General features: G+C 37.3%; 2 protein-coding genes across 12 annotated transcripts in view; one reads left to right on the forward strand and one right to left on the reverse strand.

The window, feature by feature from the left end:
- Positions 1-5401: 5401 nt before the first annotated feature.
- On the forward strand, positions 5402-7128 carry cd8a (CD8a molecule). Its single transcript, XM_028445851.1, has 6 exons — positions 5402-5530; positions 5634-5960; positions 6058-6162; positions 6235-6342; positions 6509-6548; positions 6862-7128. The coding sequence occupies exons 1-6, from the start codon at positions 5482-5484 to the stop codon at positions 6905-6907; spliced, it is 675 nt and encodes a 224-aa protein (XP_028301652.1). The 5' UTR covers positions 5402-5481; the 3' UTR covers positions 6908-7128.
- An 840-nt stretch (positions 7129-7968) lies between these two features.
- The window catches only part of cast (calpastatin), a 52776-nt gene continuing 46140 nt past the window's right edge, over positions 7969-14604 (reverse strand). For 10 of the 11 annotated variants that reach the window (XM_028445849.1, XM_028445842.1, XM_028445845.1 and 7 more), the window contains 14 exons: positions 13715-13819; positions 13532-13579; positions 13340-13444; positions 12599-12715; positions 12220-12336; positions 12035-12145; positions 11824-11928; positions 11655-11747; positions 10991-11035; positions 10754-10891; positions 10533-10619; positions 9630-9653; positions 8981-9087; positions 7969-8906 (listed from right to left, as the gene is read on the reverse strand). In XM_028445849.1, coding sequence (XP_028301650.1) covers positions 8989-9087; positions 9630-9653; positions 10533-10619; positions 10754-10891; positions 10991-11035; positions 11655-11747; positions 11824-11928; positions 12035-12145; positions 12220-12336; positions 12599-12715; positions 13340-13444; positions 13532-13579; positions 13715-13819 — 1194 coding nt within the window. In that variant the 3' untranslated portion in view covers positions 7969-8906; positions 8981-8988. The remainder of the gene's footprint in view (positions 8907-8980; positions 9088-9629; positions 9654-10532; positions 10620-10753; positions 10892-10990; positions 11036-11654; positions 11748-11823; positions 11929-12034; positions 12146-12219; positions 12337-12598; positions 12716-13339; positions 13445-13531; positions 13580-13714; positions 13820-14604) is intronic. The other variant, XM_028445840.1, reaches the window with a different exon arrangement.

Genomic DNA, 14604 nt, shown 5'->3' on the forward strand with positions numbered 1-14604 from the left:
TATTTTTCAACACATACTTCCCAAAAGTGCTCAGAAATGCTTTGGACAAGTGGATGATTGTCAGGAAGGTGAGTTTTAACGGAACGCACTTCCTGTGGCAGCGTGCCATTCGCCTCATCTCAAATGGAGTCGTTAGAAATTGACGAAACCATGCCATGTATGTTAAGGGCACCAAAATCTCAAATTTCAAAACATTTTTGTAATTACTTTTTTCAAAATTGGCTCTGCAGCGCCCCCTTGAACTTTTAAATAGCAGCCCCGAGCGCACATTTCAACTCGACGTCCCAAAATGTACAGGCTTATAGAATCTATTAAACAGTCTCTTGAAGCCATCTTCTAAAAAACTGTTATTTTTAATCAACAATCATTTTTAATCCAATTTAATGGACTCACGTTTTAGCTTTTAGCTCCAAGAAGAATCGCCATAGAAACGTGTGCACGTCACTAAAGGACTGATGAGAACCCAATAGGTGTTGAAAGTATTTCCATATCTCAAATAGTGTGGGTGTGGCCAGCCTTCAACTCCGGTCGAGATCGCCATTTTAACCCCTGAAACAGTGAATATGTAATATCTTTGCTGTACAATTTTGTTATTGATCTGAAACTTCACACAAATGATCACTTTATGACAACTAACACCAATAAAAATATGTACATTAAAGGGAGATGTAAGTGCAGAAGATGAGGGTGACTGAGTGGTTGACCTTGTGTAGTTTATTAGATACTTAACCTATGAGATGTTAAAACAATCAGCTCATATTATACATGTTATTTTCTTTAACCCCCAAAATAAATCACATGTAATAAGTTCAATATTTACGTGCAGATTTGCCAATGCAGCACTGGTGCCGAGTTGCTCTTGATTCTTTTTGCCACATGACTTTGTGTGTTTCATACATATCTGTTGATATCAAGAATGAGTACTGTTTAGATTCTTGCATTCAGTCATTATAAAAGCCACAGATAAAAGGTGTGTCCTGAGATTGGCATATTCCATTTTTACTTTTGTTTTTAATAAAAGTTTCTGAAAATTCTAATACTATTCAACTGTAAATGTTCAACATAATGATTCACGTGTACCAAATAATCCCAATCCACCATATGGAGTTGTGATGAGAAAAAAACGTGTAATATAAAAAGACAATACCTGAAATGAGTTTCAATTTGCTGAAAACCCTCTGTGACACGTCATTCTGGGTAAGTCAGTCAACAATGACATTTTGCAGACGGCTGATGTCGTCAAACTGACAACGGCCCCTAAAAAACTAGTCTGCTGATTTTTCATATGTGTCAGCTTTTTTAAGTTGCTATCTAGTGACTAGATATCCTAAGGTGTACAAAAAAACATGTTTGGTTCATGTTCTAGTTTGTTTTATGTGATGACGAAGAGAAGGTGTTCAAGGGGATCTAAAGTTTCATGTTGTGTTCATTTATTAAGTTATTTCTACTTGTAATGGTTTCTAGATATAAAATGCAGTTCTCGAACTTGAACTTGACACACACACACACACACACACACACACACGCATACACACACACACACACACACACACCTGTGGGACTGAGAAGTCGGCTAGGGTGGGTGGTTGTTCGGCTCTTGAGAGTGTGTGTGCGTCTTTCCTGTGTTCTGGATAGAGATGAGACATAGAATGGTGTTCAGTAAGATAGTATCGCTTCACTCAGCTTCAAGCTCTTCATCTCATCTCTGTAACAAAAAGACCACAGACTTCACCACAGACGGAGCCACAAGCACTGACAAAAGACCCCGAGGGAGAGAAAGACACAGAGTTTAGAAAATAAAAACAATTAACTACAAACCTTGAATTAAAGTGTGCTTTTAAAATCCCCCCACAATGTGACTTGTTAAGGACAAAAAGTCAAACACAGTGGGCTGTTTAGTATTTTTTTTTTTCCTAATAAAAAAAGACAGATCATATTTTCATACAAACATATAAACTGCGAATCAGCAAAGTTAATAAATTCTGCAAATAGAAAGTTTACATGCATCAAAATTTGTGGTTGAAAAATCGATTTGTGGCGATGTTAAACTAACAAATTAAGGACATCTTTTGGAACTGGCTCCAGGGTTGGGGTCAGTTACATTTTTCAGTTACAATTACGTTTTCGATTACCCACGTTCAATTACAATTCATTTATGATTACAGTGACCAGCATTTTTTTTCAATTACAATTAAATTGCAATTATTTTGTATCCTTAGAAAGTCAATTACATTCTCGATTATTAATGTTCAATTACATTTAATCACAATTATAAGTAATAATACTGAGCCCGAAATAAATAACCTATTAAGAGTTACCATTCTTCTTGTGTTAGCTTTCTGTTAGCATCTCTCATGATAACAGCTGTAAAATATACTTAAAAACATCTAAAAACTCTCTTATCTATTGATGACCTTGTTAGGCTTCCTAATGATAAATATAGGTTTCAATATTTTTGTGTGGGCATATGAGCCTTTTTTGTGTCAGTATATCCGTTGATTTCATTTTTTTTTTAATTGTAAAATGTGGGAAAGCTTGATATGAAACATATTTTAATAAATGTTAATTACATATGTGTAGAACTGTACACAGAACTGTAACATGGTTCCCCAGTTTTGCGTTAAATTACAATTGACCAATTTTTAATAGAATTTTTATGACAATTACAATTTAATTATGATTAAATTATAATTACACCATAATTGTGATTAATTATCTAACTAGACCCACTTTGTCTTTGTGAAATATAGGCTGACCACGTTTTGTCTGCATGTGTTTAGGTTTTATTAGTGTTTGAAAAACAAGTCACTTTTCCTATTAAAATAAAAACAAAATTAAAACAATGATTAAAAAAAGGGGTTGTGTGTTAAAATGGGAAACATTGCAGAAACGTACAATACTTTGCTCTGTTGGTATGTTGCATTTACAATAATCAGAATAATAATGGACATGTGCCGAACATGTGGTGAGTTTTTCATTGTAATGTAATCATGACAACAACAACAACAACAACAAGGTCAGTATGTGGTAATTCATGGTGTTCAACACTCCAATGATTGAGATCTATACAAATCAAAGCAGTCTTTTACCTATTTACCCAACAAGGGAGTCTATCCAAACTAGGACTAAAAACTGGGTGCACCATGAATGTTCACAATTCCTCAGCCCTGAAATGGCGAGGCCCAAAGGTGTCTGTCTGATGTTGAAAGATCTAAATACATAAAAGAATAGATCTCAGTTAAGCACAGGCTACATCACTGAGGATATCTTTCTGTCACATGGCAGTGAACAGACGATCACAGATCTACAACTAACCCGACATGCATGTTTCTGGACTGTGGGAGGAAATAGGGGTCGGCCCTACTCGGTAAAAGACAACAGACAAATACAACAACTAGCCTATGTTTAATGAGTAAACAACTATTTAAAAAGACATGTACCTGGAAGGAATTGAACCTGTAATAATGTGTCACATCAGCCCAATAGAATTGAGTTCATTTTATTATTTTACTATAGATTTACAATGAATAACGTATTTTTAATAAATATGTTGTAATCATTATCTGTTTGTGCATTAAATTAGACCATCAATGTCAATCTTTATTATTATTATTATTATTATTATTATTATTATTATTATTATTTTCTATAATTCTAATATAACAAATGATTAAATGAAATTATGAGTGAACAAATGCACTTTAAATAAATAAAGACATACATTCAAGGTTATTTGCTCTTTAAAAAGAAGAGAGCCCAAATGTTACTCTGTTACACACACACACGCACACACACACACACACACACACACACACACACACACACACACACACACACACAGAGGAAGGGAAGCCTGCACAGGTAAGTCTGAGTCAAACCTAAAGCACAAATGTGTTAGTTTGTCGTGTCCTTCCTCTAAATCAAGAAAACAACAGAATCCCCTGAAACCGACTTACTTTCCACTTCGGGTTTAATTTGATGTTATTAACCTCATATATATTTACACTGGTGCATTGACATTTACACAAAACCAAATAGATATTTACACAAAAACTAATCTACTAGAAGTATCTACATCTCAGGCAATGTCTTGAGGAAGTAGAAAATGTTGAACGTTCTCCTATATGCAATTCTCTGTGTCCTCCCACCTGTGGAACATACACATCGCCCACAGAAGCGCTCGATGTCAGCGATAGTTACCTATTACTAAATCAGTGCTTTCATTTTTCCACCACGAGGGCAGGAAATAGGATGAACATTGAGTTGCCCCACAGCCATCATCTCTATCCTCTGTGAAATCAGTTTCACTTCCCCTTAACTGCATCACTGTGCAATGGTTTAGGACCAAGACAATAGTCCTATAATCTACTGTTGGTCTGTGGGTCATAAGCACTTGCACTTTAATGTGCGGCCTATTTGCAGCTACATCCCCCAGTGAATGTATACGATCCAAAATTCTCTTCAATACTTAACTTATATTTTTAAATACAAATAATAATAATAATAATAATAATAATAATAATAAGCACAATGTGAGACAGTTTGTACCGCTCTGCCTATCTCTGTATCTTTAATAGTCCATGGTTCTATTAAGTCAATGCAAAATATATGCTTTATTTTATCTTTTTAATTACTTTTTTTAGTTACACACACAAGTAAAAATTATTATTGATTATTGTAAGTAACATAAAAGAAATAGACACTTTATTTTGTTGAACATCATTACCAGCAACAACCTTTTTAGCCAAGCAACAGGTTAAAGGTCATTCAGCTAACGCATACACATTACATGCTGATGACTGACTCTGGCCACTTCATTAAGTCGCCCCGGGGTAAAAGGATGCAAATTTCATCTACTTGATTAAATTCTTGATTCCCTATAATTCAGCACCTTCAGCTAGTGCTGACGTTAATGTTCCATTCTTGTTCAGAAAACAACGTGAAAGAGTTCTCATTCACCTGATTGTTTTTTTCTATGTTAGAAAAGTGACTGAATAAGAAGCTTGGGGAGACTAGCGGTACATGAAAACCACTAATTTTCTGCAATTTGTCTGCACACTGGCAACTAGTTTTTGTCTTCCTATTATTGAATCATACCTGCAATATTTGTTGGAGGACAATAGAAGCACAAAATTCACAATAAACTCCACGCAACTTCTCACATTAAACGTCATTGAATGCTTGAAGCACTATTTCTGTCATTCCTTCAACCTTTGTGTCAGTAACATGCAGATGGTGTTCAGCGCTGTAATTCACAGTCCTATGGAGCAGACTGAGTAGGCTCCATGTCAAAGCGTGGTGCACACCACGGCTTTGCTGCTGCAGGGTTTTGCAGCACATCACTGCAAAGATCCCATTTGACACAAACAAGAAAAAGGTTACAGCTGGGGCGTGGTTTGATATCTCACCATATCTCCTGTCAGGTTTCTCCAAAAAACCATCAAGACCTGATTAAGAGCTACTGTCATCTACAAGATTACAATGAATCATAAATGGATTTGGACTCTGGTGATTCTGATGTTTTGTCAAAGTAAGTTCAAGGATTCATTATTTTTTTTTTATGTTTGTTGGTTTTTATGCTTTCCATAATATGCCAGACACTGATTCAGCTCATGTTTCACTCCTTTCTTCAGATTTCCCCACAGGAGTCTGTAAGGATGTAAATGTTGTGGAGGGTGAGCCAGTTGAAATCAAATGTAATTCTGGGCAAGGGTCAGTCATCGTTTGGTTTCGGGTGCTCGACAGTTCTGGAATGGAGTTTTTAGCGTCTTACTTATACAGCGGCGCTTTAAAGACACCCAGTCCTAGTTTCTCTGAGATCTTCAATTCAAAGACATCTAATCAAAACAAACTGAACCTGAATGCTTTCAACAAAAAAAGGGACAGTGGCATCTATAGCTGTGGTTCTCTGATTAAAGGCAACGAGCTTAAATTTGGAGAGGTGACACGTCTGATTGAAGGTAATGATGTTTTCCTGTTGGTTAAATCGACACACGAGGTTGCTTTTGAAGACACATTTGTGATTTTTTTTTTTTTATTGTTATTATTTTTGAAAAGCCCAAAAGACACCGAAAACAGAATCTACAACGAAAGCAGCATTGGAGCTCACTGACAAACCCAAGCCATTTGTAACTAGCGCACCCTGCATGTGCACAGACACAGGTAAAGATCACAGCTTCATGTTGGAACAAATGCTGGAGAATCCTGTGTGTTTAACGGTGTGTTTGTGTGCAGGGTCATCTGTGACGTTTCTGTCCTGTGATCTTCGTGTACTGATCCCATTGGTCAGCGGCTGTGGTTTTCTTCTGTTGCTTCTTGTCATCACCATTTTATACTGCAACCGTAAGTTGTCCTGCCGTCAGGGACAAAGATTATACAACAGCCTGCATGTACATTATATTATAGAATCCTCCAATGTCATCAGAGAACTTCTGTTACCTGCGTCACAGCTCTCCTGCAGTTTGACATATTGTGATTTATTCTGAACTATGTTATTGATTTTCTATAGGAATAAGGACACGGAGATGCCCTCATCATTACAAGAGACAGTAAGTTGGTCAAAATCTTTATTTATTTATTTTAAATGTGAATGTGTGTGTTTTAAATGTTTGAAAGCACAGCAACAGTAGTTTTTTTTTCCCCCTTGGTAACAATTTTATTTATGGGGTGAGGGGTGAGGGGGGGGGGTTGTTTTAAACCTGACAGTGATTAAAATAAAGATTTAAATGCAAATGTTTTTTTTTGGATTTGCTTACCTGTGTTATGTAAAAAAGTAACTTTTTATCTCACAATATATCTGAAATACAACGGTAGCTTTATGATACAGACATTGATAATATATATTTCTCTTGTTTTTTTTAGACGTGGTACAGCGGCTCCTGTAAAACAGATGAACAGACCCGTCTGAGGTTCATGCTGCGATCACGCCATGATTATAAGACATGTAGTTATACTTCAACGTGTACAGTTGTGCTCCAGATTTAATACACAAGAAAAAAAAGTTAAATATTCACTGTGAATATATTCAACTTGGTTAATCATTACGGTTCGTTTAGTGGTATTGATATATTTTTTTTCAGATGATTTGAGTCGCTCTCTAATGAAGATAGAATATATTCATATATTAATTCTTGTTCATGTGGATCTTGTTGGGTTTTGTCTTTCTGTCTATGGACTTTTTTTTTTTTTTTTGTTAAGCGCTTTGAGATGACTGTTGTAGTTGGCGCTGTATAAATAAAGTTGAATATAATTAACTTATGGAAAATTTTGCATTTTAGTTTTGCATAGTGTGTTTATTAAATGGTATTTGTGTAGAAGCTCTTCCTTGGTGCTTTAAACAGTAAAATCCTAAATTTCAGAAATTACCTTGTAGTCATTGTTCTGTGCCAATGCTGATTTCTCTCTAAGTTTTTTGGTAAATGTATTTAATATCAAAATTGTTATTTGACAAATAATAAACAATAAAAATCATAAATCCTTGTGATTTAAGGTTTTTGGTGAAAGTCTGGGTTTTGATGCTGTCCAAGACTTAATGTTTAATTTCATGGTCCGAGCATCCAAACTCAATGCGAGAGTAAAATTGTGTTTTATTTTACGCAGGGGTAGATTACAGCACTTTATCAATGGTCGGGATAAAAAACATGGTATATAAATTAATGATACATATTTCACTTTTTAAGTGATCCACTTCCTAGGTAATATTTTAATATAAATATTGTAAAATAATAATAATTATTCAGGCAAGCCATTGTTGTAGCTGCAGTGCAGTGTATTTATTTCACTGTGACTTAATTTCATTTTGAACACATCAGAACTGCTCATCTGCACATAAAGTATTTAAGCATCTAAGCAAAAGAAAAGGATCGCTTCATTTTAAGCTTCCTTGAGTCTAAAGGAAGTGGGCAACGACAGCTGTATGCAGAATGAAGAACCACAAGTCAGGAGGAGAGAAAGACGCTTTTACAGGAGAACGGTTCCCACTCACTTTAATACATACAGAAGAATACACTTACTCCTCATACATTTTCCCATTATATCTCAGCTCATTATAGCTTTCCCCCTGTTGTTAGGATCCAAATAGCTTTTTAAAATCTGTTTCATTATTTGTCACTGTTTGCTGGTATTCCCGCTTGAAACGTGTCTCACATTTTGCACATTAAAAACACAAGTGAGGACTAACAGCTCTTTGCAAATGATACAGTATAATCAGGCGCAGAGCAATAACATGTTACAGTATACAAATAGTGGCAGTTTACAAAGCTCCTAAGTGCACTTCTGAACACCATTAATATTTTTTTCTATAAGGGCAAAAATAGGAGAAGAAAAAAGAAAAATCCTTTTCTGAGAAGACAATTCTATACAAGGAGAAAGCACAAGTTGTAAAAACACTGTGATCAACAAACGCCTCATTTTATAAAATGTAAACTATGTTACATCCAATCTCAAAGCAAACTCAGCAGTACACTAGTGTCTTTATGGCACGTTTTGAGAAAAACTGACAGCTTTTCTGTGAACTTCAAGATTGCACAAACATCCCGATGCGATGCACATCCTCCTCCCACGTGACTGTGTAACCACTGTGTGATCCTAACAAACTACCTGTGATAGAGAAATGTAAGTGCCAAACATTCTGCCGTCTTTGTCGTCGTTCTCATCTCTCTCAAGCTTCTTGATGATTTGCTCATTTTCTCCAATACAGAAATCAAAAACTTTACAAGTTTGAACAGGAAAGGCACTTTGCGCAAGTGTGCAAATGGACGTTGTTTGCATGTGTCATTTTTTTTTTTTTGTTTTTTTCTCATCCACTTTACATTCTTAGACGATTTAGAAAAATAAACTTGTTGTCTGCAGGGTTGCTCCCTCACTGTGTGTCTGAGAGACGAGGACACATTTCACCTTGCTCACACCTGAAAGACACCAAACAGTCAGTGGGTCGATCTTTAAATATCGAACCCAGCACAACCACGGGAACAGAACCTACCAAGTGTCTTATCTCCTGCCTCCCTTCTTTGCAGATGCAGGCACAACATCTGAGCTTTGCTGAGGTGGCGGCAGGTTAGCAGCAGATGGCACCTCTGCACGGCTTTCCTATTGCACAACAGTTTCACAAGTCAGACTTTGTCTTGATAAATGAAATGCATGCAAAAAAACTCCAGTTCATGCTGGAACATGCAGAGAGAAGGATGATCACATGCAGCAGTTTGTCAGCAAAAAAAAAACACGGGTTTATTCTTCATGAAAATAAATCATACTTTTAGCTTTTTGAAGGCCCTAAAGCACACACTAGGGATGTCCCCATATCGGTATCAGAGGAGGAAATTTGAACTTGTGAAAACTGCTCCAATAGTGCAGACATACTGTAAGTGTGGCCTCACCCAAAATACACAGATTATTCTGTGACCACATTTAATCAAATATACACAATGTACAATTATTAAAAATGAGCAAAATAGTATATTTTCTAGAAAATTATAGCAGGTGCATTCATCGATAGGCATATCATTGCTTGGTAGAGAGTGCACGAGTACTTGCACCGGTATTAGGACATCCCTAGGACACATCCCTGTGTAAACTATTGTGCTTTTTTTATTAAAGTATATCACATATCATGCAGCTGGTGTTTGGCTTACTTTGGACTTTGACTTGGCTTTGCCCTGTAACAAAGTTGACAACTTGGTTACTCTATAATGGTCTCAGTAAAAATAATTCAACCCTGTAAAGACTGCACTGGCAGACGATAGGAAAATAACTCCTAAAAAATATGTATTTTAATGTGAAGTGATTAAACAACTCTAAAATGAAGAAGAAACCCTTTCAGTTCATTTGAAATTCCTAGGCCAGCCTCTCCAGGATCTTCCTTGGGGTCTTCTACTGGTGGGACACGCCCTGAACACGTCACCAGGAAGGCATCCTTATTGGGCTTTACACGATCAGGATTTTTGTGCCGACCACCGATCAGTGAGTTTATTTTTTCGCCGTTCGTTTCAGAGGTTTTCACCAATGTGCACAAATGCGAGTGAAATGCTTGTAAAACACGTCTCACGTAGAACAAACATGTCGCTGGTGTGCAACGACTACGGAGTAAATGAGACGGATAAAACAATGCAAAACGTTTCAACACGACAATGATGTCATTGATTGGATTGATGAATTAAGACATTACAGCCAATCACACTAATTGCATAAAATACAAAATATCGGCCAATCTGATATAGCCAATAAGATCGGCACAAAGCCTAATCCTCATCACATCCTCCGAGCAACCTCATCTGACTATGTTCAATGTGGGGGAGCAACGACTCTACTCTGAGCTCCTCTCAGATGACCAAGCTTCTCATTCTCTCTAAGGCGCTGCCACCCTACGGAGGAGATCATTTGGTTCAGATTCCTTTTCATATTCTGCATCAATGCAGATGCTGTAGTAATCTATCTGTTACACTTCAACAAAGGTGTTTGATTTAAATTATACAAGTATTTCCATCCCATTATGAGATAAGAAGTGTGTGTGTTTGTGTGAGTGTATGTGTCATTACCTTTGGTTTTTTAGTGTGAGATTGGAACTCTGGCGTGTCTGGGAGCAGCGTGTCTGACAGAGTTTCTAGGACAGGGCCTGGCATTGGCTGGATGGGAAAACAAAAAGGGATTAATATAAAAAAAAAAAAAAACAAACGAGCTCATCTTAGGAAATCTTAAACATTTGTGCCTTCTTTTCTTTATGAGGTTAAAGTCGAGGAACATTCTTGTTCTTTGTTACCTTCAGAGACTCTGAGTCCTGCTGAGAGGATTCCAACGTTGTAGCAGCAGTAGCACAGGATGTGGTTGAAGCAGCTGGATCAGGACCAGCTGCGAAGTCTTGGGACAGCAGATCCAGAGCAGTTTTATCATCCAAAGGCTTTAGTGAAGCAGAGAAACCACAAAACAACGTGTTCATTTTGTATTACCCATCCAATTTAACAGTTTGCATCACGACAGCGTGAAGTGAGTAACCCACCGATTTAGGCTTCAATGCTTCTTTTTCTGTCGCTTCTGCCATGAGCTGTAAAAAAAAGAGGAAATAAAAGAAGGATATTAGTAACACTGGTAACCCCCCCCCCCAACAACGTATTTTGATTTGAATACATTTTAAAGTGTTTTTCTGTTGTATATGCATATCCCTCTATTATTTATAGATTTCATTTTTAAGCTTTACTTCCTAATGCAATTTTTTACCACTATCGGTACTAAATAATGAAAAGGAAAGATTTTCTGATCACTTATGATTTTCAAAATCACAAACAACTAAACAAACTAAATAAACACATACAAATGTGTCCAACACCACTTATTTACCTTAAGATAAAGTTAATTGTCTATTCTGCAACACTTGATCATTAGGAGTACATTGAAAATAATATAAACTACTATTAGTTGCATGGTTGATTAGAGTTTTCTAAACACTGGACTTTTTTATATGTTTACTCTTAAACTTAATAACCAGAAAGGTTAAATAATCAATGCATTTAGCTGCTGTATTAGTTATGTGATTCTATTTTACCAGTTGTGTCTGTTTTCTTGGTGAGGCAGTCTAGGTCACTATAATCCCTGATGATAAACACATTCATCATGACAAAATATTGTGTCCTTGCCACTTGGTTGATGCTTTTTCTGTTGTTTACCTTGAGGTCTTCCTCAGTGAGTCGATACTCTGGAGGCAGCGTGTCGTCTCTCTCTCCCATCTTAATCAGTCTCTCTTCGACCACCTTTTTCTCCTGCAATGACAGAACAGCTTAACAAATGGAGACACATTTACAGTAGAAGGACATTTAGAAGAAGCGTTATAGCTACATTGACAATGTTCTTGGGAGGAAGTGGGACAGGCTGAGGCTCAGGCTTGATATCTTTTAAGGTGTCAGACAGAGCGTCCAGGGCGTTGTCTGCTCCGACTGAGAGCTGCGTGGACATGCGTACATTGAAGAAGCACAGTTAACACTTTACAGAAGGAAAAATAGAATCTGCTTGGCTGAAACAGAGGAAAGTCCTCCTTGAGGGAGGTTACCTGCAGCTCAGCCTCCGCGTCAGGAGGTAATGATGCTGACAGCACATTTGGAGCAGCAGCTGCAGAGGCAAAGTCTCCAGACAATGCATCCAAAGCAGCGTCTGCAGAGGACTGAAGGGGAAGCATAGAGGGTAGTGAAAAACACTGTCAGTCTGTGCAGTGATTTGACTCTGCCACGTCTGTACCTGTGCTAGAGGCGCTGAGGCAGCAACAACAGGAGCAGCCTGGACAGCAGGAGCTTCTGGGGATGTCATCAGGTCTCCAGACAAAAAGTCCAGAGCTTCACCAGTGCAGATGGTGGGCTGTGGTTGGATTATGGGAGAGAAAACGATGAGAAAACCATCTACTATGGGCAGACATGATGATCGTTTTAATAGAGCAACCACATTTTATAAAGACAGCTCATTCTTAGTTTATTTCTAAAAAAATGTTCTTAGCTGCAGGTTCACTGATTAAACCCTGGATGTGAGTACTTTGCATACATAGCCTTCATATATTTAGTGGTGCTTAAATAAAATTGATCAGTTTATTGATTTTCTGAAGGTGAATTTGTCCATGTCTGACCTCTGGTTTTGGTGCTGGTAGTTTTTCCAGCTCCTCTTTGTTGAACCTGTATTCCTCAGGGATCGCGTCCTCTCGCTCTCCTACAAGCACAGCATCTTCCTCCTTGTGTTTGTCCTCCTGGAAGGAATATTTCCCATTAAAGTTGTTACTTTTTTTGGTTTTTCTATTAATTCTTATAAAAACATATAACATGCTATTTATATGAACCTTAAAGCTGCACTACCAGATTTTTTAACCTGTCCATGTGACACTGAACACTAAGTTGCTTCCAATGCTAGATAAGCGCCCCTAATGGTATATTACACCTTGTATGGCAGCTGTCACCACAGATGTATTATTATGTTATGGTTATACCATATACCGTAGCATTTGTGGGACTTGGACACAGTTTTTATTCAGTAGCAATCAAAATGTATTACATTTATTACTAGTAAATAAAAAGCAACATTAGTTACTTTCCACCTAGATGGTGTAAAAAAATGTAAAAATATAATTTGGTCATTTCAGAAAAAACTTTACCAACAATGGTTTTAAAAAGGTGGAAGTGTCCACTGTCACATGAAAGAAGTTTTCTAACAAATAAGATGACGAGAGAATGAAAACAAGCACATATTAGAGGAAATAAATAAATCAGCAGGTCAGTGGACTTATGTAATAGTCTTATGACCTATGTAACAGAACATCAGACATTTTATGTGTTGAAGTATAAAACAGGGATGACTGTATTGAAACACCACTTACCGAGACAATGTCCTCAGGTCTGAGGTCAGGGAGTTTAGGTTTTGGGACGTCTGCTGGCAGTAAATCACTGAGATCACCGAGAGCATCCAGAGGCATTGGCACACCCTGGACACAGAATGTGTGACAGAGAAAACCGTTAAAACAATCTGAGCTGAAACAGTCTAAAGAGTCGTGTGTGGGTGGATTACTCACTTTATCAGTTTGGGGTTTCAGGTTTTGTGGAAGTGAACAGACCATTTTCTGTAGAACAAAAGAAGCACGACAATGAGAACCAAGACACAAGAAAATGGTTAAAAGTTTCCATTCATTTAGTGTTTTCTCGTTATATTTTGCTACTCTGAAAATAAATGACATTCACAGATTTACTGGAAGTACCTGCTGAGTGGGTGGAGCAGCAGACGACTGAACTGTAGGAGCTGACTTTGAAGAGGCAAAATCTCCAGACAACACATCTAATGCAGATAAATCATCCACCATTACCTGGATACCAAACACAGAGGCTGTCAGGAATATAACACTTTAACTACCTCATTAAAATGACAGACTACTGTAAGGCCTTTTCTGAAAGGTCTGGATACACAGTGCATCACAGTTTGCTGCACATGGGACTGAAAAAGACAAATCCCATCCACAATAGGGTGTCGTACTCATTTTATTACTAAACCCAAAAATGGCTTGATTTATTTTCAAATGGCAAAGATAAGGGAGGCTAGCATGATTTTGAATCGAGCTTCCCCGACGGCTCCGCCTTTACCCCCTCCCCCTCCCCTCTGTGCTCGGTCTCACTCACATGCATGTGCACAGCTGCTGCAGAAGAGGAGCTCAGCTCATCGCTTGTATTGTGTAGAAACTTTGTTGTCTCATGTCTCATTCAGCAGTAAGTAAACAATAAACTTTACCATTATATATGTTAAAAAACGTGACTAAAAACTCTGTTTTAACTCTGTCAGTGGTGACAGGCGCACTTTCAGTGTGAGCTCGTGCATGCGAGGGATCGAGAACGAGCAGGGAGACATGATTGGTTAAAAAAAAAGGTTCGTTTTTTTCCATTGGTCGAAGTTATTACAGGTTTATTACAGCTGCTACAGACGATGGATTGTCTTAGCTACTTTTTCAGAGCACATAAGATCTTAATTTCTGTCAGGACATAAAGACAATTTCAACCAAAAACTTAAAAAGTTTATCTGGAGAAAATCGCCTACCGTAGCTTTAACAATCAGTAATAAGTAATGTAACTACGGTAGATGCTTTTTTTTTTTTTTTTT

The sequence above is a fragment of the Gouania willdenowi genome, chromosome 5, assembly GCF_900634775.1.
Source record: "Gouania willdenowi chromosome 5, fGouWil2.1, whole genome shotgun sequence".
NCBI classification, from domain to species: Eukaryota; Metazoa; Chordata; class Actinopteri; order Blenniiformes; family Gobiesocidae; genus Gouania; species Gouania willdenowi.

What these genes read in the sequence shown, in the direction of transcription:
- cd8a (XM_028445851.1), top strand. Translation starts at nt 5,482, where the DNA reads ATGAATCATAAATGGATTTGGACTCTGGTGATTCTGATGTTTTGTCAA. An exon ending in GGTGACACGTCTGATTGAAG is followed by an intron (nt 5,961 to 6,057) that starts GTAATGATGTTT and finishes ATTTTTGAAAAG; the next exon opens with CCCAAAAGACACCGAAAACA. An exon ending in CTGCATGTGCACAGACACAG is followed by an intron (nt 6,163 to 6,234) that starts GTAAAGATCACA and finishes GTTTGTGTGCAG; the next exon opens with GGTCATCTGTGACGTTTCTG.